Genomic DNA, 27,044 nt, shown 5'->3' with positions numbered 1-27,044 from the left:
CAGCAGTCATCTACCCCTACTTCTACCTCAACCCACGTATTCCTTCACACAGTGCTCAGAAGCTCCCAGGTAAGCACTAGACAAGATCCCTAGCACAAATCTACAGGTTATCAAAATTTTCCCTAACCTGGACTTGTATAGAGTCAAAGCCCATTAACTTCTCAAGGTGACCCTATCATGACCACATCTTGCCTTATTTCTCCATATGCCTTTCAAAAGACTACCAGGATAAAAATACTAATCTAATTAATTCCTGCATTAATTCAGACAACAAGAAAGTTCTAACCAAAGAGCAAAAAGAACTGAACTATGGGTTAAAAACATGCAAATATACATAAATGAAGCTTATAAGAAGTGTACTCAACTTTAGAAAGACACTGCTCACAGCTTTCAAAAGCTATTGGTACTATCAGCTTCTGGGCCTCATCAGATGCTGTGGAGACATACCAAGCCTACTGTCAGTTTTATAACCCACTGCTTAGACAAGACAGGGCAGCTGCTGACCAAAACCTTTGACAACATGTGTCCAACCCCAGAATAGAATAGTTGTGACATATTTTACAGCTGAATTATCTTGGTAGTTGCAACTTCTTGCAATACATAAAAGCTAACATTACCAAGAATAAGAGTCTGAAATGTCTTGCTAGTAATTCTAAATCTGTCTTCACACTTCATGGCTATCCTTCACCACTAAATCCCCTGCCTAGCATACTCCATAAACATGCACCAAGAATGTCCTCTAATACCTGACCCAAACAGCAACATTTTATGTCCTCCAGATACCAGCCCAGCAAAGCAAAATAAACCCATGTTATTGATGACTATCTTCAGTGCTTGTTAGTAAATAAATCCTGAGGTAAACTGGTCTTGAAAAAACAATTATAGCCTACTAGTGGTCTATAACTAACCAATGTGGCCTCTCTTCTAGACGACTTCTCATAGACATGCCACAGAATGTAAATGGTAGTATATAGGCCCTTGCAGATTTGGAAAGCCTTACTTCTACCATCTGAACTCCACTAAGTCTTTGCTAAGTGCAGACCACCAGAGGACTTTCATCAGGTCCACTCTGAATACTCCAAGCTGCTCCGGAACAGTGAGCACTAAACATGCAAATGGGAAAAACACAAGTTCTGTAAAACTTCTGTGCAACATTTGCTGTAACAGCTGGGACACAATTTGTTGCAACAAGGGAAGTTTTATCACATCTTAGGTAATTAAAAGTGCTGTAAACAGAAACTTAAGGCTTTGAGTGAAGATTTCTGTCACCTGAAGGCAAGAAACTACCCTCTGGGGTTTCCCTTGGGTAAAGCTTTATACTGAATTGAATTTAGGCATTAGTAGGTACTCACAAAGTTAAGAACAGCTGGTGAGGTTATCCCATTCTTTTAACTAACAGAAGAAAGTAAGAATGGAAAAATACCTCAGACTTCATTGGCCCAAGATTTCTGTCAGTTGCATCAAAGGGAAGCACAACAACCTGTGGTACACTCGTAAGACAAAAAAACATGTTTAAATTTACCAATCCATTGATTTGATTTGGGTCAGCTTACAAATAATGGTCCACTTAAACATTTACATCAGTTCTCTGTATCTTAATTAGAATGAACATTGACTGATAGCACAAGTAATTTTGCCAAGAGATTATGGATTAATGTAACACCTGTTTTCATCTCTATTCCCATCTTTCTACATATCTTGACAGAGCAGACACAAACTCAGAGGAATAGTTCCTAGCCTACAAAACCATCCTGCTGTGAAGAATAGGGACACTTACTTGAGGAAGGAGAACATGTAGAAATGTTTAAAGAATCTGACTCAAACCCTCTAACAGTACACAGCCATGCAATTGGTTTAATTTCTGAAACATTTCAGTTACACCATAGTCTTTGGTTTAAGTCCTACATTTTTGTCATGCAGAAGAACTTAATATGATCACTACCAAGCTGGAAGCCTCACAACAAAATGAATCTCTAATACAATTACCCTTTGGTCAAGAGAAGGCAGTAATCAGAATGTTTTGCAGGTTGTATATTGAAAACCTTTGATCAAGGTCAAGGTCCAGCAACCTATCTTGAAACATAAGTCATCAGCTGAATTTCCTGCTGCAGGAAAGTTAAAGGTGGCTTCTGGACTTGGAACCACATTCTCAGACCACAGACCTCCTGCTCTGCGAAAGCTGCTTTGAATGAACTCCAGATGTGTGGGCTGTGGCAACCCATCTGATCTAAGCTCCACACAGCACCAAATACCTCTGCTGTCATGAAATACCTGCCTGCAATTTGTGCATACCAGGTAGCTGTCTGGATCATATCACAGGTATAGCTCCAGGGAGGTGCAAAAAGCCTCGTACAGCTCCAAAGCAAAGCAGTTTTCCTTTGCTAAAAAATTATATATTTATTTACAAATTCAATTAGGTAGCTGAAATTTTTAAAAGCTGTTAAATGCAATACTGTAAATGTGAAATGAAGCACCAGTTCAGCAAATGTAACACATGAGAAAAACCCAACATGATTCCATACTGTAAAGAACAAAATAAACCTGTGATATGTAGTCCTTTTGCAGGAGAGTTAGTAACCTTCTAACACTTCTCAGGGAAGTCAGCACAGCCACCTCCTTCTTTTAGCAGGTATGTGGCATTCTCAGCTGATCAGCAAAAGATCAGATGCCCTACATAAGGCATTGTAACTTTTGGCCTCATCGCATTTCATAAACTAAGCAGGATCAGGACAGGAATCCTTGCAGTCCATCAGCTAACCAGTATAGACTCAGTAAAAATGTGTGTAAGACACAAAGCAAGCAAATCCTGAGTATTACCAAGCAAATCCAGCCATAACCACATTGCTCTACTGTGTAGGTGGCAATTTTCAGCCAAGACACACATCCTTATCACTAGCGGTCACTATGACAAATGTGGACAGTTACCCCAGTGGCTGTTCAGTATGTCATTAATGAGTATCTTCTCTACTAATTATCTGCTGTAATTCTAGCCAAACATAGTCCTCTTCTGCTTCGCAACTGCTAGTTAGCACAGTCACAGGCGGTTTTAGCAGTTACTGGCTTTTCAGCACACTGGACCACAGCACACTTAAGGAGGATTGAGGCGAAGAAAAATAATCACCACTTAAGTGAAGGAATGTTGTCAACATCAGGGACACTGCCATGACTGTACATTCTGCTGGGTGAAATGTTCAGTCAGCAGCTATCTTGGATGGGGATACATTTTCAGTAGGAAGAGGAAGCCAAACTGTCCATTATAGCAACACATCAATTTGTTTCTCAGCCTTCCAATTCGAAGTTAATAGAATTCCCAATGCATAACTGAAAACATGTGTTTCACTAATAAGAACTTCCTTTGCGAAAGCACTTCCTAAAATGTCAGCACACAATAAAAAGTGTAAGTTCAAAAACTAACATAATTCAGCTACTTTCATGAATATTCTACTTCCAAAATCATTTAAAATTGCTCTGGAAGGTAGAGACGATAAAGGAACATTAAACTTTCAAAACCACAACAATGTCATACAAATATTTAAACAAATGCATAGACACTATGTTTAACAACTTTACTGGTTTAATCAATTTTGTACAAAACTTAGCTCTGGAACATCACAAGAACAAGAATTACACTGTAATTATATTTTGTTTGCTGTATCTTAGCAGAGGGGATACAATTCACTACTTTTCCAGAAAATAAACATTCACAAAATCTGAAGCAGATACTTACTTTAAAAAGCAGCACAATGATACCCCTCGTCTAACAGCAAGAGCCAAAGCCACAAGCCTTTCTTCTTCTCCATTTTCTTTGAATCAGAGGGTGACAGCACTGTACCAATAAAGCTCATTTTTGTACTCTCTGTTGCCTAACTACAAATCTTTACAAAACACCTAAAGAATAACAGCAGTAAAAACAGAAGGATAAGAAAGTATCTGAAAGGCTTAGTGGCTTAATACGTTCAACCACAATAATAGATGGCTGAGACTGTAAGGGAATTTCCATCCCAATACAAACGTATGAGTCATAAAATCAAAACCCATTCCGAGCAAGGCAGTCATGTTTTTCATTCCTTGAAGAAGTCTGTTCCTTTCAACTCTTCTGGTAGATAGTCTTGCTCTACAGGTTCCTTGTATGCGGGGTTGTATTTACAGCCTTTGCCATAGCCCAAGTTCTCCATGAGCGTTGTTGGGGCATTTCTCAGATGCAGTGGAACGGGTGGCAGAGGTCCCGTGTGCATTCTCAGGCGTTCTTTGACTTTGTTATATGCCCTGTACACCTCTATAGACTTGGGTGCTCTGGCAAAGTACACTACACATTGTGCTAGAATCACCTGGAAACAAGAAAAGGGAAATTGTTAAATGTCTTTTTTTAAGCTGCTTGGGAAAAGATTGGTTATTTAGGTTGCTTGTGTAGCATGACAGGGATTATGTGTTTAAACTGATCTCTGCCTGCTTCTGTAGTTTGATTATTATTATTTAACAACACAGCTTTTAATCATTTTCACTACTGGAAAATAACAGGAACTTTAGAATACCAGATTATATTATTTTATTTATAACAAAGAAAAAATGGACAGAGAAAAATGATATTACTTAACATTTTAACAATAAATATGCAGTGAGCTACAAGGTTCTTGTAAAAAAAAAGAGGCATGCTGAATGATCAAGTAATTAAATTCACCTTGTCCTTACAATCTCTTTCTATAATTACAGATAAGTTTTACAGTTTGCAGTACTTTCAAATCAGTGAATTAATGAAGCCTTTACCTCACATTCTGGCATTCCGATAAAGTGACAACCTTGATAAGCAGCAACTGCTTGTGTTAAAGCCAGAGGATCTGCCAGCCCTACAAAAAGGGATCAGACAAAAGTGCCTTAAAGTCAGTTTAAAAGTCTCTCATTTTTTTTAACTTCTGTAAGATGGAAAGTTATTCATGAACATTTCAAAGTTTGTTTCTCAGATGCTGGAACTTCTCTACAATAGTTTGTAGTACATAAGATATACTGACTCCATCCACAGCCTTCCTTTTTCTTTCCACCCTCTCCCTCCTCCTCCAAAAAAAAGAAAGGTCTAAGTCATGGGTATGATTTGCAGATTGAATCTGTCGCCACATGGTGGCAGCCCGAGCAGTAGCTGCCCGTGTGTGATTCACTTTTTGGAACTGAGAAAGAAATGGGGAAATACCGCTATATTTTATTACGCAACTAGACGCAACTTTCCCAGACCTCATAACTCTTCACCCATGACACAGATGCTAAAGTGTTTCTGCATCTGTTATTCTGGGTAAGTTGGTGTCAAGATGACTTCACAACTAGGGAGCCAGTTATCAAAGCTGAGGTTTGCAATTCAGGGTAGGCATTCAGCCTCCAGTCATTAAAAAAACCCAGACATCCCTGAAATACACATACTCTGTGACACAAGTTTACTGGTGACCAGCGTAACAAACACCAGAGCTTAGAAGAATCCATATCAATACACTGCCAAAACCTGACCTCAAAAATGTCTTTTTCACGCGTAGGTCTCTGTACATACAATGTTTTTGTTAGATATTGTTTTCAAAAGCCAGTTTTTGAAAATCAGAAGCCAGAGAGATCTTCACTCAACATAATACTCCAACATGAAATACTGTGAATACTGACCTATATCTTCACTTGCAAACCTCACCAGCCTCCTCGCCACATAGAGTGGATCCTCACCACCTTCAAGCATTCGACCAAGCCAGTAAAGGGAAGCATTTTCATCTGAGCCTCTCAAAGAATGATGCAGGGCAGAGATGCAATTGTACTGTTCTTCTCCTATTCAGAATGGGAGAGAAGAGATGCAGAAAACCATTAGTAGAAAATTAAGTGAAATGCATTTAAGGGAACAGAATATATTTTACTGGATCACAACAGGAAAACATAACCTCCTTTTTCAAGTTTTTGGTTGTGCATACATGATTATGGAGTTCATTTAATGTTTTCAACACCTTCATGCTTTGCCACACGGATCATTCCACTAACCACGTAAGCATAATAAAGCAACTGCAGGTGAAAAGGAAGGTGTTTCTTTTTTTTTTCCAACACTGCAAGCAAAACAATTTTGTTTTAGTACCCTAATACCCTTCCTTCAAAAGAAAAAAAAAAGAAAATATAGGTATTTCCAGCAGTTAGGAAGAGGACTGTAGTAACATCTCCTAACTGACAGAGCGAAGTATGAGCACGTACAAACCACTGACTGTTGCTTTTGGACACAGAGTTGTTGAAGACAACAGAAGAATCACAGAAATCCAGTACTATACACCAGATATATTTCAGAAAAACTAATTTCACACCAACTAAAACTCAAAAATAAGGAGTGCAGTAAATCAAACATGAGTTTGCTGTATTATAAAGGGAAAACATGAAATGTTGAAGTGGATAAACAATGGTGAGACATCACACAATTTGAAGGAACAGCACTGCAGTACATAGCCCTGGCAAACCCCTAAGAAACATCGAGTTCAATTATAGGCACCTGTCTCCCTGGAAGGGTCCTGGAAACTGTAAGCAGCTGAAACAAAACCTGAAATGCCAGACTGCTAATAAGGAGTGGAAAGACGAACAGATTACAAGGAACATATATTTTTTTTTACATTAAATTCTAATGTAAAAATCTTATATGGACTCCAAGTGAGAAACAAAGCCATTCCACAGACCTTTTAGGGCTACAGTCAACAGAAGGTCAACGTCACAAATACTGAACGAGACCCTTCCTGCTTACAATTTTTCTCTCTTCAGCTGGTTTTGATTCTTATGCATTTCTCTTAAACTTCCAAGAGTATTTTGCTGCAATATTGTTAAACTTTCCACATATTCTGCCCTTTTTATTTTTTAAAGTGCCTGGCATTCCTTGGCTCACAGCTAAGCATGTCTTATAAAGGCAACTGGCTGCATGCACCGCCATCTGTTAATATTTCTCTTCTTCCTACCGCTAAAAGGATTTACAGCCAGAGGGCCGAAACAGAACACATCACTGTCACTTGTAAACCCTGCAGAATAAAAGGCTGCATGCATGAGTTTGAAAACCAAAGCCCAGATACCGCTGCAACTGCTCCTTTGATAGCCAGCAAGACCTCCGCTTCCCAGGTCAGAAACTGGGTCCATCTTGCTGCATCACTGTTCATGCTGCAGTGTGGTTCTGTTGGGAATTCAACACGCGCTGCTGCTGTACGCAGGCTGGCAGACAGCTATTTTTGCTAGAACTCCACACAAAGAGCCGTGCGGTATGCAGTCATTACTCGTGCCAACACAAACAGCGTGTCTGTGCTCTGTCATAACACTTGAGTGAGTAGCAATAAACTCAAGCAGCTGAACTCACATAGTCCTCTTGGAAGAGGCGTCTCTTGGTCTCTTAAAAGTAAGGAAGATGGCCTTTAAATATCTCCAGAGGTTGCACTCACCTAGAGTTCTTTTTTTCTGGAGTGCTTTTATACACTGTCTGGGCTACTGTAAAGTGTCATATCTGGGGAAACCAGCTGAAGAGGCTGAGGAAATCCAGCAGATAGGTTGGGTCTACAGATATGTCATCCCTGCCAGTATTGAAGGCCAGGTTGGACGAAGCCTTGGGTGAGATGGTTTAGTGTGAGGTGTCCCTGCCCATGGCAGGGGGGTTGGAACTAGATGATCTTAAGGTCCTTTGCAACCCTAACTTTTCTATGATTCTATATAAACCTGCAAAGGACTTCAGAATATGTAAGCTGAGAAAGGGGACAGCTTTCTCCCTTTATCTCCTTTTCTCACAAACCTAACGTTGGTGACCAAGTCAGACATAAAGACAATACTTACACACTAGAGTAGGGCTTCAACAAAACTGCAGTTTTACCTTAAATGCAATTTTGATTAAAGGCAAAATAGTTACGTGCATTGGACAAAGATGTTTTATGTGGGTTTTTTTTTTTTAAGTATAGTTTACATATATTCAATGTGAGATACCAGAAGCAGTGAAAAAGAAAAGTAGAACTTTTTAGAGACCTTTACTTACTAGCTCTGTCTCTCAGGCTGGTTAGCCAACACAGATTTTGGCCTTACTGATTTCGTGGAGAGATAGACACAAGCAAACTTATCTATAATTGCTGTTCTGCATCCTAGATGCCTCTTGAAATCAAAACTCTAATGAATTTTTGGACTCGAAATACATTTGCGCAGCTTCCACACAGGCAAATACCTTTCTGAAGAGAAACAAGATAGTACACAAGAGGCTTTGGGGAGGACAGGATTTTCTCGTGTGTAATGCATAAACCTTGTTGATTTATCCCCCTAAATTGCTTTATGCACTCACAAAGGGTTTTCCAGTTAATTTAAGATACTGATTTCTCTAAAGTCTTACTGGTAGAAGATGGCGAAAAGACTTCATTCACTGACTGTAATTAGTATCTGGACTCCTTAAGCAATCCATATTTATCAGGTAGTGGGCAAAAGTAAAATCACATCCCCATCTCATTATTTCTGTCTTAGTCAAAAGTAAACATCAGCTGCTCACAGACAAAAGACAGAAGAAAGCCTTGAAAGAAAGACTAGAGCGATGACATGAATAAAAAGACTTCTGCAGAAAACAATAAAGCTGGCAAAAAATATCTTGGCATGAGACACCTTCCCTTTCCTCCTCCACAGAAGTGGAAGCAACAACCATGTTCCAGATTACAGAACAAATTAACCTCACCTTAACATATTCCCAGTCTTTACCATAAGTGGTAACATATGCTTACCATAACTGAAGTTACGTTACTGCACAGACAGCAAGACAAAATCCTACAGTTGTTCGATATTTATCTTTGGTATTTTCTATAAAATCAGTATTAGCTAATTTTATACACAAGAGGAAGAAGAGACAACACAGCTCTATCTTAAAAAACTATTTGCTGTCCATTTGCAGTTAAACTTTAATTTGGTTGCTGAGTAACTTTCTCCAAAAATGAAATTTCTAAAAACTGCAATTAAAAGCTAAAGTATGAATAAAAAGTTTTGTTTCCTCTCACACTGCAAGGGCTGCAGACCGTTGCTGGCAGTGAAATTTGACTAGAGCCGTTTCTTTGTCCTTTCAGCTAAAATGCATAGATTATCTGCAGAAAGATCTTGTCTTTAGGTGTTTGTATGCAGATCAGAACAACAGCCTATTGACTGGATTACAAATCATTTCCTTCCCAGACTACTTCGTGAAAGTACATAAACCAATGCCCAGCTACGCTTACCTGGCAACTTTTAAAGAATTTTACAAAAAATAATTATATAAAAGTCAAAATTCCATATTTACACAACTCTGACTGAACACTAAGCAATTATTTGGTGCTTTCTGTGTGAACACACTACACTCAAATGTATGCTGCTACTATCACGATTAGACAGCATCATATTCCTCTCTTTTTCAAGGTTGAAACACTTCAGAGAATTGTAGACTCCACCACCACAAAGGTGATTCGAGAAGTATTGGCTGAAACATGCTACAAAGATATCTTTATATACTAGCCTCTATCCAGAAGACCTCTGTACATAAAAGGACAAACAGCTATCTCAGCTACAGACAAAAGTCTGTCATCCAAGACATGACTACTCCAGGGAAGAGAGAAATTTTGTAAAGGCATGTACTTGGGCAACCTGTTACTGTGCAGTAACTCTCTGTGGCAGGCTCTCTGGCATTCATACAATCAAGAGAAACAGAATTGTCACTGCTTTCACATGTCTCTGAAAATCTCTGACAAAAACCCCAAAACCACAACACACTACACAGAACCTGAAGGATTTCTGTTATGGAGAAAGAACTGACACATACTACCTACACTTGATACAAGCCTCAGGAAGAGGCAGTCTGTCCTGTCTCTAGCAGAGCAAACAGTGGTAGGAGGGCTGGAAGCAACGGACATAGCCAAGAATTCTGTGTAACAGTGGCCACAAGGCAATAGCGAGCACATAAGGGACATACGCTGTGCATCATGGTACTTGCACCAATAAACTGGTCAGATTTTCCCCTTCATCCTAATCAGAATTCTTCCTGCCACAGACCCCATGAAATTCTTCTTCTCCCTCCCCCCGCCTACTCTCAGTTTCTCAGCTGCCATCATACCAGTATCTGCCCAGCTGACTTTCCTGACAATGAGCCATCATTTCCTCTTTGTAGCAAGAGGGCTGCAAGCAGGCTGCAAGCACGCATATGTGTTACAACCAACCTTGAGAAATATCTCAGCACAGATTTTGAGTAGTGACAGTTAACTAAGGGTATCAGATACAGTGGCAGAACAGAAGTCAATCAGTTCCCCAAATACTGCTTGGCACAATCTTTTGATACTACACTGCACCATGATTCATGCATGCTGAAGAACTAGTATATGCATTCAAGCAGATTCACCTACTCTCTAAAATTCACTCCCCAATTTTTAACACTCTCACACAAAATGGCATAGCGGCCAACTATTTTGATGGCTAACATTGTTAAGTCACTATTTAGCAAGAGTGGTTATCACACTAGAAAGCTTTAAATGCAACTACATTTATGTGACCTGCCCTAAGCAAGCTACAAAATTCGCTACCTTAAAAAGCAACTCTAAAAACAAAGCAAACTGCTCAGGTTTTCACATAGCATTGTTGCAAACGTAACACTTCCAAGACTTTCAAAGTGCAATGGAAGATTTCCAACCCTCCAAGAACAAATCACCTCATCCAATTACTTCTTATTCTTTGCACTGCAACCCTTGAAGATAATATTCTAGTAACCTTGAAGAACAAATGATTTCACATGCAATTGTTTGCTGGGCAGCAAAGGTCTTTCAGCCAACCCACACTTCCTAACCAGTAAGAGAAAACCCTGTTCAGAAGGAAGTTCTGGGTAAGCCTGCTACACCATAAAGGAAAAAGTAATTTTTAGTCCAAATTTCAGTACAATCACTGTTTCATCAGAGGAGCTAGTAGGAAAGGGGGAGAAGAAACAGGAATTATAGAGGTTATCAGTTCTTGAGAACGCTGCACATCAGAAACTGTATCAGGTACTCACCTGCTCGGTCATACAGGATATGAGACTGCTGTAGCCCTTCCTTTACATCCTCTTCTGTTATCAGAATGCCATCTGTAGAACCACCTTTGGGAATATTCAAAGGAGTTGTCTTCCCCATTGCTAATCTGGCCTGAACTGCTAACTGGAGTCCATTCAGTCCAGTCCTTGCATCACCGTCACACAGGTAGGGTAGGGTTTTTAGAGCTTTCTCCTCTATGTACACTGGAAGTCTGCAACAAAATAACCATATACTGTTATTACATTCCTTGAAAATCACAGAGCAACATTCACACCTCAGCACTACAGACAGGCACAAGATTTCTCTGTATGCAATGAAAGAAGACAACAAAGAAAGCAAAGGCTATTTTTAAAAACCTGGCAGGCACTACACACAGACATCCTGCTACTAACACCTCCATCAGCAGGGAACAAAACCAAATAATGCTGCACACTGACCAAACACTCTGGATACAGCAGCAGGACAGAGTGAAGTGAAGGCTTCACCTGCAGTGACTATGCTCTTTGCTTGCTTTTTCCAGAACACCGCATGCTTGAGGCTTCCATACACTGATACCCACAACTGCACTCAGCAACTGCAAGTGGAGGGGAAGAGCTGAGAGCACTAAAAGTCAGGTAGTGTGCTTCCAAGCAACTAAGAACAGTCTTCTGTCCCAAAGTTGAGGCCTCAGAGTACTTTTACCATTTATTTGACAATTAGAAGCTGGGAAAGTTGAGTGGTATTTCTGTCTCTCCAGTTTCAATCTAGGACTCTCGAAAATTAACACTGAACACCCACTGGATGCCAGTGTTCAATGTTGGTACTTGTAACTGGTGATACTTGGAGACAAAAACATAAACAAGCCACATGGGATGCCACAGGATCCATCACTTGCTTGAGCTTAAGGAATGGAAAACAACCACTACAGGATAATAAATCCTTCTTCCAGTTCCTTCTTATCACCAAACCCTCAAGAGAGTTATGTGCCAAGAACCAACATGAATTCTATGATGAAGTACCCAGAAAACCTGTATAACACTGCAGTACTTGAACCAGTGACAAGAAAGTGTAAGCAATATCAGAGAGTAAATAGAAGGAGGTCCAAGCAAGGAGAACCTGTATGATGAAAGATTTAAGAATAAAGAGCAGAACATGAGATAAAGTACCCATTGTTTCTTTTTCACATATAAATCAGTACTTTCTTACTTTCTCAATACAATTATTCTTACACATTCACCCAACAGACTGCAACACTTCTACAGGCAAATACAGTTCTACAACTGAAATACTGCAGCATGATATGCATTGTTGCCTACCTTACAGCACTGGTTTTGAATGTTGCCTCTCATCTCAGCAACTCTAATGCAAGGAAATTGGATGGATGTTCCAAAAATGGAGTAATTTTCAGAATGGTATTGAACAGTCAACACCCAAAGGAAGCCCATCTTCAACACTGTGATTTACAAAATAGTGAATTTAAAACCTGTTAGTACTTGTAATACAGCCACTAACAAGGTGAACTGCCTGATATTTGGGCTTGCCAACAGGAAACTAGGGATCCTTTCATTTCCCTCGGTTGTGCACCTTCTGTGCTATCTAGCTTCGAATACTTTAATCCACCATCCAGTTTACTGTCCAACTTGAATTAGAGATACCACTCTTGAGGGCAGCACTTCAGTGATAAAAATAAAAAGCCAAGAAAAGAAGAATTTTATTTCCTTTATCACTACGACAGTACAAGTGTAGTGTATCAGTGTACAGCTGGTACAGTTTGTGCTATTACTGAATGTAAAACTTGAGAAAGCACAAGCAAAGTTTCAGCAATATAAAGAGTATTTAACACTGACTTTTCCTTACTTTTCTTCTTCACAAGTATGTTTCTTCCTCTCACATTCTCCCATCTTTCAGCATAATTTGCTGCAGACTTTGAAAAGCACAATTTGCTGGCAGTAAAGTTGATGAAAATACAACAAAAAGCACATCTTATGCTAATGAAATCAAGTAACTACTACAAAACCTGTCAGAGAAGCTTTGGGAGCACGATGTACAAAGACACAACATACAAAGTAGATACCACCTGCTAGTTCTATTTTAGCTTTCCAGCAAGAAAAGGCCACAGCAGGATGAAACAGAAGCCAGGTGACCTAACCTTATCAGAGACCTGCAGCAATGGTGGAAAATCAGGGTAAGAAAAAGCCACCAAGAAAATGTAAGGAGATTTGGGTAGAGTACACTTTCCTTTTGTAACTGCTATGTGTGCATGGAGTGCAGAGACAATGAAACCTACCGAGTCACTCAGTGATAGCTGCATTCTCTTTGAGCACAGAAGATGCCTGTAGAGACTACAGAAGATTCACCCCCACTTATTCCTCAGAGTAACAGAAGAGACCACAAAGAATTATCCTCTTCAAAATCTCATCTAGATCAGCCATCATACCAGACAAGTGATGTGATACTTCAGTGATAAACTGAAGCCAAGTAGCACATTCATGACTTCATACGACACTTCCATGGTTTGAGATGGGAGATTCATATGTTAAATGAAACACAGACTTCAATGTACACATCTTTTGTGCCTTTTGGTTATATCCATGAAGCATTCTTAAAGTGGACATGCCACTTTCCAACTCTGGAACAAAGGTAAGCACAGTGAACAACCAGTTCAACTGTAATTGGTGACTTTCGTTCCTCAGGACAACATAAACACTGTTACCTGTCTGCATGTAATGAAAGCGCCACTTCATAGAGGCAGAGAGATAAGGAGGTAAAAAACAAGACACAGCTGCTCCTGCAGAGTAGTAGGTGGAGGGGAAATGAAGGAACAGAAATGGTATGTACAGCAAAGCAAGGAATTAAAAAAGAGCTCGAAACCAGAACCACAGCAAGGGATAGGATGGCTTATAAAAATACAAACTTACCAGCAACAATATAGATCAACTACAGACCAGAATCACGGGCAGGAAAGACAAGAAAGACTTAACATACAACAGCAACAAACGCTCCAAATTCTGAACAACCACATTTTTATTTTTAAATGGTTGTGCTCCCCCATTAGAGTGGGGCCCTCTCTCTCCATGGATAGATTTCTGAAACTGCGCTAGCCTGACAGTGTGACTGTCATATTTCTTTCAGTTTGATGAAGCACCACACTGGGCTGTTTAAATCATCCATAGCTAACGGAAGGTTAAAGATACTAAGAGTCTCGCGAAACCCAAACCCAAACAACTGCAGCTGAAACTATGCCTTGTACTCTAATCCTGTACAGAAAGGAAAGTCTCCAAACCCCAGTTAGGGTGTAGCCACAACCACAGCTGTGCCATTACATTAAGGCTGACATGCAGTACTGTCCTCTCTTCTAAAAATCACATTAATGCAATACGTAAAAGCTACAAATGAGTAAACCATGAGGCAGTGTACCCTAAAAATAAAAAAGGGAATAGCTTTCCTTCCCTGCCCTGACCTCAGCGTTCAGGTTAGCAATTCTTAGGGCTTCCATTCTGTGATAAAGTTGATTCCCTCTCACTTATTTCATATGGAGTACCCACCCAATTACCACCATGTCAAGACACTAAATTACTAGGAGTACAGGCAAGCAACAATATCAAGGAAGTGTAGTAACTTGCATGAAAGTAGCACAGTACTAAGCATTATTCTTATTTGGCAGCTAGCCACTTCAGAAGGAAGATAACATCCTTTACAGACAAATCTGGACCTTGGTTTTTCTAGAACTCTCCCAAATGTTTAACATGACTTTATCTGGCTTGGGCAACAAGGAATTGATAAAAACAAAGTCTCTCTTAAAACAGTCTACTAACACCTCACAGCAACAGCCCCCTCTCCCCACAGCATACTGTGAAACATACCACAGGACTTCTCCTGCAGCTAAAGAACAGTAGAATCCTTCTTGATCTTACAAAAAAAAAAAAAAAGCATTCTCAGGAAACAACAAACTTTTGTCAGGCACTTCCAAATTAAATTAAAAGAGGATGCCCCATCCACTACTTAATAGTAACATGATGCTTTTACAACCAGTAGCAAGAAGTAACACACATTATAACATGAAAATAAATAGTTAGAGGCTTCCTCAGCAAATCCTCAGCAGCAGAACAGATTTAAATATCCTAGGAGGGTGAGTCAGGAGCTACAGATCCAAGTATACAACTCTCTCCTAATCCAGACGGTGAGATTATGTTTTGGATGGAGAGAGCCAGTGCTTTGAATTCTCTCTCTCCTGTCACCCCCTGCCATATGCTGCCACTTTTTTTCTTTACTATCAGAAGTGGCTAGGGTTTCTCTTCCCACCCCCAACTGCTTCATTCTCTCCCTGGCAGGCAGTCAATTCCTCAGGCTGTGTGCATTAACACCCTGCAGCCCATAAAGTACTCACTCTGAGCTCTCACTGCTGCTGCCAGTCGCAGAGCTGCTGTGCTGATCACCCTGGCCCAAAATCTGGACCCCTAAGGACCTGACAGCCCGCATCAGAATCGCCTCAATCGCTTCAACTGAGAGCTTCTCCAGGACAATCACCCGGCATCGACTCAGAAGAGCTGCGTTGACTTGGAAAGAAGGGTTTTCAGTGGTCGCTCCTATCAGAGTCAACGTCCCACGCTCAACGTGAGGAAGGAAAGTGTCCTGAGGATGGGAGGGAAGCAGAAAAAGCTGATCTCCATCAATGACAATCTGAAACATACCATGTGAGTAGGCTGCATTTTTTGTGTCTTGAGTCTTTGGGTTCCCTATTGGTATGACAAATAACCTCACTGACAAGGCAGCTCATCAGCTCAGCTATCTAAATGATTTAATTTCATACACACAGCACATTACGGGCTGTTCACCTTAATAACTCACACTTGTACTAAGAATGACTCTACCAGAAACAGCATAAAAATTCGCAAGTTTTTAGTTTATTTTTGTCACTTTGGTTTATTGCTTGACAAACAAGATACTGTGGAATCGTCTTATCAAATATAACAAATAATAGGGCTACTTCACCTTTAGGGCTACAATTCCCTACATAATTCTACAGCATGGCTCAGAAAACTATAGGAAGATTGCAGTATAGTTCAATAACTGTAACTTGTAATATAGAATTCAAGCTTTCCATAGTATGACTAAAGAAAACTTAGGAAAGGAAAAAGGAAAAAAACAAACACTCAAGTGATGGTTGCAGCAATGGGTTACCCTGAAGTACCATGCCATGCCTTATTTTTCTCACAGAGAAGAGGAGACAACATTAAAACACATACCCACTCCAGCACATTCACATTCCAGACCTTTTTAAAAGTAATGCAAAGTGCTACCCCCACAGCGGAGGCTGAAATGAAGAGATGTGCAGAAAAGACTACTAACATGACTTTGCAGAAATAAAACTTCAGAAAAACTTGATGTAAAGCCTGGCATGTAAGTCAACTATAAGAATAGCTCAGCCTTTCATGTAAACCTTTGAACCACAATAATTAAACACAGATCAGGAGTTAGTTATGGAACTTAATTTTTATGTTTATCCCCAATTCATCTACTAAAATACTTCACATTAAAATCAAAAGCCCAAAGTAAGCTTTCATATTAAGGTAAAGGGAGAAAATGATACAGCAGTGTTGGCAAAGGCTTTTTTCAAAAAGTAGTGTAGTACAATACCTGCTGAGATTTATTGAAACGATGGATCTCATCAATAAAGAGGATGGTTTTTCTTTTGAAGAGTTTTTTTTCATTCTGAGCTTGGCTGATGACATCTCGAATATCAGTTGTCCTGGCACTGGTGGCCGACAGTGTCACGAACCACGTGCCGTTCTTTCTGCTGCTGTTGGCTATGATGTGTGCCAGTGTAGTCTGAAACAGCAACAGGAGAAAGCTCTGTAAAAATCTTTTTGGACACAGAAAGTACTCATTTGAAGGAAGTATGTGAAGAACAAAGCTATTTATTCTAGACATAAGGGATAGCATTGACAGTTTATAAAGTATTTTAGTTCATACCACTCTAGAACACAGAAGACTTAAAAACTTCCTGCTAGAGGTAGCTGCCAATTCCACTGCTGCATTTCTAATGCCTGCACTTCTACGTACCAAACCTATTCAGTTTCAATACTGAAAAGGCCAGCAATGACAGCTGTCTCCTTTACCATGGAAGAAGAAATCTTTGCCAAATACATTTCTGTCACAGGAGACGGGCTGACTGAATTCACAGTGCAGATATTCTGTCTACACAATGTTAACAGATAAAGAGCTGGACTACCCCAGGACACCTGTAGCAGAGTTTACAGTGCAACCACATTTAATAAATAAAAAGCCACAGTGTTGTTAACTAAAGCCTCTCCTATTTCCACTGCAGATAAAAACGAAATTAACCAAACAGCAGTTCTCTACAAAAACATGAGAATGTTAGCACTGAAAAATTATTATGTACATTTCAGAAAATATAACTCTCTATAAAGTATCAACAGTAATTAAATGCTGGCCTAGGGAAGTAAAAGGCAGCTGACCTAACAAACCACTGGCAGGTTTTTGTGAGCAGCTGTGTTGGTTTTCTTTCCTTAAAGATAACTTTTGCAAATCAATTTATTTGTAGAGAATGTCAATAAGCCCACGAAAGCACAGAAGCAACCTTACATACTACCTCCCAGGCAGGTTTACTATATCTGAACACTTCACAGGTATAATTTTTAGACTTTCCTTCAAAACCTGAATAAAGGCAGGCATATCTGCATGTGCCAAGCAGAGCACACCTCCATTGGAAAGTACTGCTAGAGAAAAACAGGCCATTTTGCCACTGAGCTCACTCTGTGCACAGGAGCTGCCCTGGAAGACTGAAGACAGTAGCCTCAGAAGATGAGGAGAGGGACAGGTGCTGACAAACCACTTCAGAAGATACTCCAAGTACCGTTGTTAAAGCAGCAGGTGCTGCTAACCTGATCCTCTTGCAGGGAGGCTGCAGAAGCAACCACCTACTACATAGCTACCAGTGGCATTTGCAGCACTGCTGCCTCTTTAATGTATCTCCTCATCCCTGGAATGGCAACCAGCCCAAGATGGGAAAAGGGAGGCTAAGGGGAAGGATGTGTCACTATTTATTCTTGCTTTAGTTTTAGCAAGGGCTTCCTGATTGTGTTCAGAACAGGTGCCATTTCACATCCCAATGCAAGACTCGCATTCTGTGTTAGATCCTCTTTCATCCCCTGGAGCTCAAAGCACCAGTCCTTCCCCTCCATATATTGCTAGGAAGACATGACTGGAAAGACATGTTGGAAAGCATTTGCAGCAAAGCCTACAGAAATCAGGAAGATCTGGGAAAGTGAAAACCAGAAGTGAAATTATTTTTGAAACTAAACTATCAAAACCAAAGTTGGTGTTTCCTTATAAGTGTCTTGATACAGAATGCACCCATGCCTTAAAAAAAAAAAAAAAAAATCACTGAAAGCATGGAAACCCCCAATACATCAATTCTGAGGATGAAAAAGGAAAAATGTACTTCTTACTTCTCTAAAAGTGGTGGTGAATAATCAAGTGATTATTCTTGTAGCTCCGCCCAAACTGGTAGCTCATACTGCATCCTGGCCCTCATTCACCAGGTCACAGATAGATTTACTGTTTCAAAAAGGCAGCCAGGAATGGGTTTTAAACATATGTACAGAAGTCCGTATTTCTACTCCTAATTTAGGAAAAAAAAAAATAAATGCAAAGAGGTTTGTTTGAAAGTTACTATTAGACCAAAAACCTACTTGAAAACTGCTGCATAGCTCCCAACCAGCATGTACCTCTCCCACTCTGCCAACTTCTGGGTCAAAAAAGGTTGTAATAATAACATACATTGCCTTTCAAAAGCAGTGCTCAACATTGGCATGTTCATGACCTCTATCTTCTGTTCTGCACAATCAGTCATTTAGCAAGTCAAACTGTCCATCACATACAGGCTGAACTTTCCCTAGTCCTCTGAAAACTATTCATTTTTCATACACTCCATTTTTTTAATGCTTTTTTTTCTCCTACTACCTTAAGCAAAATTCAGTAACACACTATGCTGTTTTCTCCCTTTTTGTTGCTATCAGGTTACAACCTAGGGAACATATAACCCAGTGGAGACTTAAGCAGGGTAGCCTAAGCAGGAAAGCACTAGCACAGGAGAACCACAACCTGTATGCTAAACCTCTAGTTTCTCTCCCTAAATTCAGGGGCATTATATTTGAGGGATAAGAAGAAAACTGAAAATCTGATATGGAATAAGGTCTTCTGAAATGTGGAAACATACCCACCAAGAATCTCACGAACCATTACTCACCAATGAATTGAGTCTATAGCCACTTATTTTCAGATCCATTACACAAAAGCTTAACTACAAATACTCTCCTTCACCATCCTGCAAACTTCTTCATGTCAGCCTGAATAAGAATATTCTTTCCCAAAGGCTGCAACTGTCCAAGATGTACAAAAACCCACCAAATGAAAAACCAGCCCACTCCCAGCAACTAGGCTTTGACACCAGCTGTGGATGAAACAACAGTAACTCACAGCGTGCTTGGCTTCACACACCTCCTGCTGTCAGAGGGGTAAATTGATCAATTTGTTGTTGTGTTTAGTTGGATGTTTGTGCTAGGAGACAAGAATTTTCTGTATATCCACAAGTTCCCCTGATTAAGCAACTTTGAGTGTAACATATTTCCCTATTCTCTGTGTTACCACTAGTCAGTGCAACATCACACCAACAGCTGGAACAGTAAAAAGCAAGTATAAACTAAGCCTGTCCTTCTGACACTGATGTTCAATGACTACCGTTAACTGAAAGGTGGTCTTTTAATTTTTGCACCTCTTTACCAGGCAATTAAACTGCATCAGCTCACCAAAGTCCCTTCCAGGAATACATAGCTGTATTGCCTAGCTGTCTTCAGAAAGTAGAACTGAAAAAATTGGGAAGACATCAGCGTATATGGTCAGATCACAGTCAAGAAGACTCCAGTCAAGAAGCTGACTGTGAAACCTGAGGTCCTTCTTACCTCACTCTGGTGGAAGATCAGGTAGACCAGGTTTAGGGATCTATGTGGTTACCTGTCCATGGAGACTTGCCTTATTTATTCTTAAAACAAATAAATTTAGCAAAGTTGCCATTCTAGGTATCAGTCACAGAAAATGCATGGTCTCTTAGCTTACATCTATACTGTGCTCAGCAGTCATGTCAGAGAGCTCCTGCAATGTGCACAGGACAGCTCACAGTCATTCTGGTCCAGCTTCACGACCCTTCTCACCTCTCACAGCCTTTTCAGGAGGAGCTGATGTTCATACCACACTTCACAGGCACACAGTGAAGCTGTGAAAAGCTGTCCTGGCACCTGGATAGGCCCTTCCAACATACATACTTTTCTAAAGAAGTCTAGAAGGTTGTATGGTCTGCTACATTTAGGTGACCAAACTAGAACTGACACAGATCTGCACTAGCGCATAGACTTCAGCTCAACATGAGTTAGTCCTGAGCAGGATAATATAGTTGCCATCAAGCTTTCCAAGCAAGTAACTTTGCTGGTTTGTTCCAGAGCAAGCTACAGTGTGAATTATGTTTGTGGCAGGGTTGATAAAAACTGTCATCCGAGTGCAAAACACAAGCCCAATAAGCTAGCTATGCCTAAAGACTTGTAGCATCTAGATTACATCAACAGAGCTGTGAACTGGCATCCTGCTTTCTTCCACTGCCCTCTGACCATGACTTTCCCTGTGTTTTTCCCTCTTCCTCTATTCTGGCCAGGATTTCTGTATCTTTAGTTACACGGTGTTGCCTCTTCTCAGCCTCAATCCTCCCTTTGAGGGCATTAGGGCCATACTGTGGCCAACAAGCAGTTAGGAAAGCCCACTCTCTATCTCACGGCCTTCAGTTAGACACCAACAGCACCATCATACTTGGATGCCAGTCAGGGGAGCAGTTCCCAGGATGCAGCTTAAAAAGCTGGGGTCTGTCTTACCCAACACTGCTGAGCTGACTTTGAGTTACCACACTGCATCACAGGAGATCAGACACACTGTGTCTAAAGGAAACTGTCAGGATAGCTGATGGACGAGGCCCAGGGACACTCTCTATAGAGATAAACACAATCAAATGTGGCAGCAGTTGGCATTTATATAAGGGCAGATGCTATTCTTACCCACCCTGTTTGGTTCCTCACACCCCAAATAGCCCACTGGGAGACTACTAGAGGAATAAGGTGTCACTGAACAACAGCAACAGCATGTGGTTTACTGCACTTCCAGAATCCAAGTCCAGCCAACCATAAACAGATGCAAGGTCACTGCATAAGGTTTACTGAAAGGGAGCAGTACCTCCATTGGCTGCATCTGGATTCGCTTCTTTTTATCTAACTGCTTTGTAAGTACAAGCGTAGTTGCTCTCACAGTTTTCTCCTCCTACAGAGCTACTGTAAGTTATTCTTGATTTAGACTGGCATAAACAAAATCAAGCATACTGTATTCGAAGACTGCTCCCAGGCAACTGCAAAGACAATCACATTTTTCCGAGTTGTTCTGGACTTTCACTCTGTACTACTGTAAAAGACGTTATGCATTCTCAGTTACAAATCTCATGGTAATCAGAGGAACTCATTACAAATCAGGCCCCAAGGTATAGGAGTAAGAGCAGATGAAATATACTCAAGTAATCAAATAGCTATTTAGGTTATCTCTTGAATCAGCAAAATGGAAAACTCTGAAGGGAATAGATTATAAATACGCAATTAAAAAAAATATAAGTTGGACCTGCTGTTTGTGTTTCAATGTGCCATATAACAAGTCTTCAATAAAAAACAAAGAAAAGAAATACAAGCACATCCTAGAAATAAAATATAAACTCAGTGGAGACTTCATAGCAACTGCAGACCACCTACTGGGTGTTTTAATGTTGTACACTCATATCAACCATGGCATATTTTACCTTAGTACTAGACTGCAGAGTGGACCCCAGAAAAGTATGCATGAATATTCTTTGACTTATCTTTTGTAGGGTTTTGTAGGTTGCTGACTACATGTTTTTCTTGATAAACAGCAAACATAAAAGGTAATGTTTACAGTCTTTAAATACAGAATGTTCAGGTTTATAAGTCTTAAACCATATCTGTGTCAGCAAAATTATTCAGTGCTCAAGTTTCACTGTGTCCCCTCTGCTAACTCTTTACTAAAATTGGTGACCCACAACAGACAAGCAAAAATCTAAATCCCTGTATTAAGGCGTCATAAATCACAGTATGGCTTACTCAGATTACACTAGGATTCATACAGGCTTTTAAAAACCTGCATAGTCAGTATGAACAAGGTAACTGTTCCTAAGCTAATAACTGCGGCATCTCTTTGAGGCAGCGTTTCTTCTAGCCTGTGTCTAGTCAGCTTCTTAAAAGCAGAAAATACGTTCTTGTGTTCAACACTTAATAGTGACAAAAGTAAAAAACAAAACCAGAGTCAAAACCTTTTCACCTAGGACACTTTGGCTTCCTAAGAAATCAGAATAACAAAAGTAAAGATCATGCTCCCTTAAAATAAGAAGACTCAATACAGATGGAAACTTTGAAGAAAATAAACGTATAACAGAAGTACCCTGATTTTGTCTTTAAAATTTTGATTGTGCTTCTTGAATATTCAAGTGCAGCTGCAACTTGAAATCAGTTTGGGCAGAGCAGTACAAAGCACATGTGTTTTTACTCAGGTACTTCTTTATTGCTTTCATGATAAAAATTCTCCAAAAGTACTCTTGACCTACAGAATGAAATCCTGCATTTATAGCAGTTTAATGCCCAAGATTAATCTCTTCTTTAGAAAACATCTGCTGAACTATTATTTCTTATAAAGGTTCAGACTGATAAGTAATACGTCAATCTGAAATTCAGCCCAAAGAATTAATTCTATCTCCAGCTATTATATCTTTTTTACTTAACCCTGCTCTACCTTTCTCAAAAAAAGGATTGGTTAGCATGGCAGTTGGCTGTAAAAATGGAAAAAGACATAGATAGGCTGCAATAACCCAATTCCATGGGTAGCAAGAGTGTGAAGAGGCTTAAGGAGACTATGACTATCTTATACAGCACTTCTGAATTTAGACCAACATACTTACTTATATTCTTATTTTAGCACCTACGCTGTAATACAAGACTATTTTCTTTGATGGGCAGAACTTAACGTGAGCTTTTTACATTTGAAGCTATGTAAAATGCAATTATTTCTTAGTATTTCTCCCACTGAAAAAGACTGCACTTAACAGAAGTAGTTTTTGATCATCAGTCTAGCCATAGGTGCTGAGGAGATAAAAGTATTTCTTTCTCCTTCACAAGATCTTCCAACTTTCAAGCACTAAGTTTTGCGAATCTTCACATCAGAATAGAAATAGGCTTCCTTTTCATCTGCCCATCTTCACAGGCTACTTCCGCATGAAATGCTTTCTTAGACACCTTATATACATAACAGTAAGTGAATGAGGCAGGCAGGCAACCAGACTTCTTCCATCTTTAGGAGAACTATGTTGCCTTGCATGTTAAATCTGTAAGGACAGAAATTTAACAAATGATACCCAAGTAAAAGAACTTTCAACTATTCAAGACAGACAATATGATTTACAGGATAGAAGGCCTGAGACGGAACTATACTCCAGTACCATCCTAGAAATACTGGTAAGTATAGGTGAAACGGAAAATTCAACTTTTGCATTAGGAACTGCTGGTTCAGGCAGTAATGGATAGTCTGTCCAGAGCTAGCTGAAAGCATGTAGCTTCAAGACTGTTCATTGAGGAGGAGTAACCTAGAATGGAGTTACACAACACTCAAGTACTCGGAGAGTTAAAATGTAACCAATAAATTGTGGAAGTGTTCCTTGACAGGGCAAAAGGCACAGTCTTGATGCAAATCACATGACTGATGAGTAGCAGAATTCAAATTCTGTGAGAAGAGAGCTTACTAAATACAACTCTACATAAGGCATATGGGTGTGCAAGACAGGTCATGAGAGAGTGAAACCTGTGTTATCACAGGCATAAAACAGATCACCTTTTATCCAAAGTCACAAAATAAGACCTAAAGAAGACCTAAACCACAATCATAAGCTGGCACAAACTCATGAAAAATCATTTCCATAGCCAAAAAATGAGTTCATCAGATCATAACCCAAGGAACACCAAATTCAGTTTTGTTACCACTGTAAGAGCATTTTTTCCTAAGGAAAGAGGTCTTCAAGAAAGAGCAAGCACACACTGCTGACATAGACAGAAAGAAAGCAAAGGCAAAAGAATATGAATAAATACAGTAGCAGGCCCCTGAACATGTTATTCATTCAATAAGGTACATTCCAATTTATTAGAGAATTCGATTATACTTTTCTCTCTGGCCATTATCTTCTGACAATCCACCTCCCCTTCACAGAGTTTTTAGGAATAGCCCTTACCTCCTATCACTTTCTTTCTAATATTATCTTATTATTTTAAAGGACATGGCAACTATTTAAGTTCACCAGCTGATTCTTTTCAGGTGTATGTTATCTAGCCCAAACAACACATTGCATCATTGCTAACAGTACTAATTTATCAGTTATTCTCATACCTGGTCCTTATCAACTGTGTTTAACTGGCATTATTATTAAATACCATATATAATCTCTTTTTATCTTTAAGTAAGAGAAGTACAAGGTGTTGCTGTCCTCAACTTTTCTGCTACAGTTGTTATTCTCTTCCCCATCCCAGATACCCCACACATGCTCTCACATATAGCATATACATATATACAGTATGCACAACTCAGCACTGTGCACATATTAGACTGGCAGAAATAACCATGTATTTTGCTTGCTTAGCTTCCCCCATCACCTCCAATCTGAAATACAGAGAAAAAAGACAATATGAAGGCAAGATCTTTGAGTGTTCCCTCCTGATCACACCTGAAGCATTTGTTTGGTCCTTCCTATAGCTGCCGATCCCTTCATGGCTGTGCTGCAATTACACTGCCTTTTAGGGTTCACCACTCTGCTCCTGCCATCTTAAAAGAGGCAAAACAAGCCAGTACATCAGTCAGATCCTGACGTGTGCCTGGTACTGCATGCCTGGCCACAACACTAGCTCCCTTCCATACCACAGCCTTCTGTTAGGGGCCAGAACGTGTGGCTAAACCAAATCCTGCTCTTGCAAACTCTGCTGTAGTAATCTGCTGGTATCTCACCCCATTTCCTATACGTTTTACAGATCCTGTTTTTTAATTACCTAGCCTGCGTTTTAGGTAACAAGTTTTGGAGTTTACAAAAGCTCAGTTATCTGAAACCATCAGGGGCCTGTACAACTGAAGTGCAAGCTATAGGGAGTGGGGCTGAAGTGGGGGAGAGCCAATTCTATTTAATTCAGAAGGTAGGTTGTGTAATTTGTAATATAAGTGAAACCTAATGGGCATCAGTTAAGCCATTGCAGAAGAAGCCAGAGGAAAAAAAAAAAAAAAAGCGAGATCGAAGATAAACAGGTCCCACTTTTTAAGTCCATCAGCCTCGAGAGCCACATGGAATAGAGAAGGGCCGGAGCATCCAACCCCACTGCACGGGGTGCACCCGTGGCTGGTGGCTGGTACCGAGTCGCCGCCAGCCCGGACAGAGGAAGCAGCGGCAGCAGGGCCCGACGGCATCACTCACCTTGCCGCAGCCCGGTGGTCCCCAGAGAATGAGGGAGGGGATTTCATGTGATTCCAGCAGGCTCCGCAGTAGGGTCTGCGCTCCCAGCACTCTCTCCTGCCCCACGTAATCCCCCAGCGCGCTCGGCCGCAGCCGCTCGGCCAGAGGTTTCTCCTCCAGTTTCTGCGCCAGGGTTCTCCGCGGCGCCGGCCCGCTACCCGCCGAGCCTCCATCCTCCGGCTTCACCGCGGCGGCCTCCTCCCGCCCCGCCCAGCTCTTCCTGCTAGGAGCTCCGGGGCTCTGCCCGCCGCTGCGGCCCTTGTGAAAGAAGGACGAGACGGTGGCCTGGCCGGCCTCCTCCGGCTCCCCCTCCACCTGGCTGCCCGATCCCGATGGGGCAGCGGTGAAGCGCTGCCGCTTGCAGGTTGTCGACGGGCCCGGCTCCACCTCATCCTCCCCACCCTGCAAGCACGAGTCCAGGTGCGAGTTAATGTGCGCGCCGGGCAGCTCCCGCAGGCACACGGGGCACCGCACCAACTGCTCATCCTCAGCAACCTCCATCGGGAGCCGATGCGCCGCAGGGCCGGAGCAGGAAGCGAGGCCGCCGGCCCTCAGCTCCCGCAGCCCTTCGGGAGCTGTAGTCCGCCCGGCCCCGCTCCCGCCCCTAGCCGCGTGAACGGGCGGGTGCGGTTTTCCCGCTCCGCAGGCTTCGAGGTGAGGACTGGGACAGTGTCCCCACCGACATGGTGTTCTGAGGAGAGGCGACCCTCTGCCCCTGTGTTCCCAGAGCGTTCCTATGTCAGTTCCTCAGAGGCAGATGCCTTTTAGCCCATATGTGGCCCGTGCTACTGGTTTTCCACCTTAACATAAGACGTTGAAAAATCTATTTGGGATGTGCAGTGTCTCTGTGGTCTGTGATTCTAGGGGGGTGGAGGTTGTCACTGTGGCTTTCCGGTGTGCAGGTTTCCAGGTAGTGTGGTTCCTCAGTGGGGTTGCGCACGCAAGCCTGCAGAAGGGATGGGAGAACAGTGTGGCTGCATTGGCCTGATTCAAATGGCCTGAAGTGTGGTCCAGCTACTTCAGGGTCACATTGATCAATATTACTAAGGTCTGTGTATTTAGGGGTCCACCTGGTCATCTGTTCATTGAAATATGTGAAAACTTCATTCTCAGTTGAAGACCTACCAATAAACTGTTTTGTTTTAATAAAGAAAATACATCTCTTGTATTACACAGAATGCAGGGCAGGTTGTATTTGAAAGAACAGCACAGTAAATGGTACCATTTGCATCCTTATTTACCACCTGAGCACGACCCACTGGCAATTCTTTCCACATTACAACTTGTTTTCTTTCTTAAACTGTATATTTAGTTTTAATTATATACTGTGACATCATTGTTTCCAGCTTGTAAAATTCAGGTCAGACTAATGTCAAGATGTATTAGGAGGT

At 41.0% G+C, this 27,044-nt stretch overlaps 1 protein-coding gene across 2 annotated transcripts; it reads right to left on the bottom strand.

Annotated features, from left to right (window-relative positions):
- Positions 1 to 1,828: 1,828 nt before the first annotated feature.
- On the bottom strand, positions 1,829 to 26,513 carry WRNIP1 (WRN helicase interacting protein 1). 2 transcript variants are annotated; one of them, XM_061346629.1, is made up of 7 exons: positions 25,615 to 26,437; positions 16,635 to 16,826; positions 15,385 to 15,629; positions 11,000 to 11,229; positions 5,638 to 5,793; positions 4,765 to 4,844; positions 1,829 to 4,328 (listed from the first exon to the last, which is right to left on the bottom strand). In XM_061346629.1, the coding sequence occupies exons 1-7, from the start codon at positions 26,152 to 26,154 to the stop codon at positions 4,062 to 4,064; spliced, it is 1,710 nt and encodes a 569-aa protein (XP_061202613.1). In that variant the 5' UTR covers positions 26,155 to 26,437; the 3' UTR covers positions 1,829 to 4,061. The 2 variants fall into 2 exon arrangements, with proteins under 2 accessions (XP_061202613.1, XP_061202614.1); XM_061346630.1 differs by lacking the exon at positions 4,765 to 4,844 and having other exon boundaries at positions 4,119 to 4,328; positions 25,615 to 26,513.
- Positions 26,514 to 27,044: the final 531 nt, after the last annotated feature.

Source organism: Neopsephotus bourkii, unplaced genomic scaffold, assembly GCF_033783945.1.
Source record: "Neopsephotus bourkii isolate Nb327-2 ecotype Australia unplaced genomic scaffold, CSIRO-AGI_Nbou_v1 NB_272, whole genome shotgun sequence".
NCBI lineage: Eukaryota > Metazoa > Chordata > Aves > Psittaciformes > Psittacidae > Neopsephotus > Neopsephotus bourkii.
Note: the sequence above shows the minus strand (reverse complement) of the source record. Positions and strands in the feature narration are given on the sequence as shown.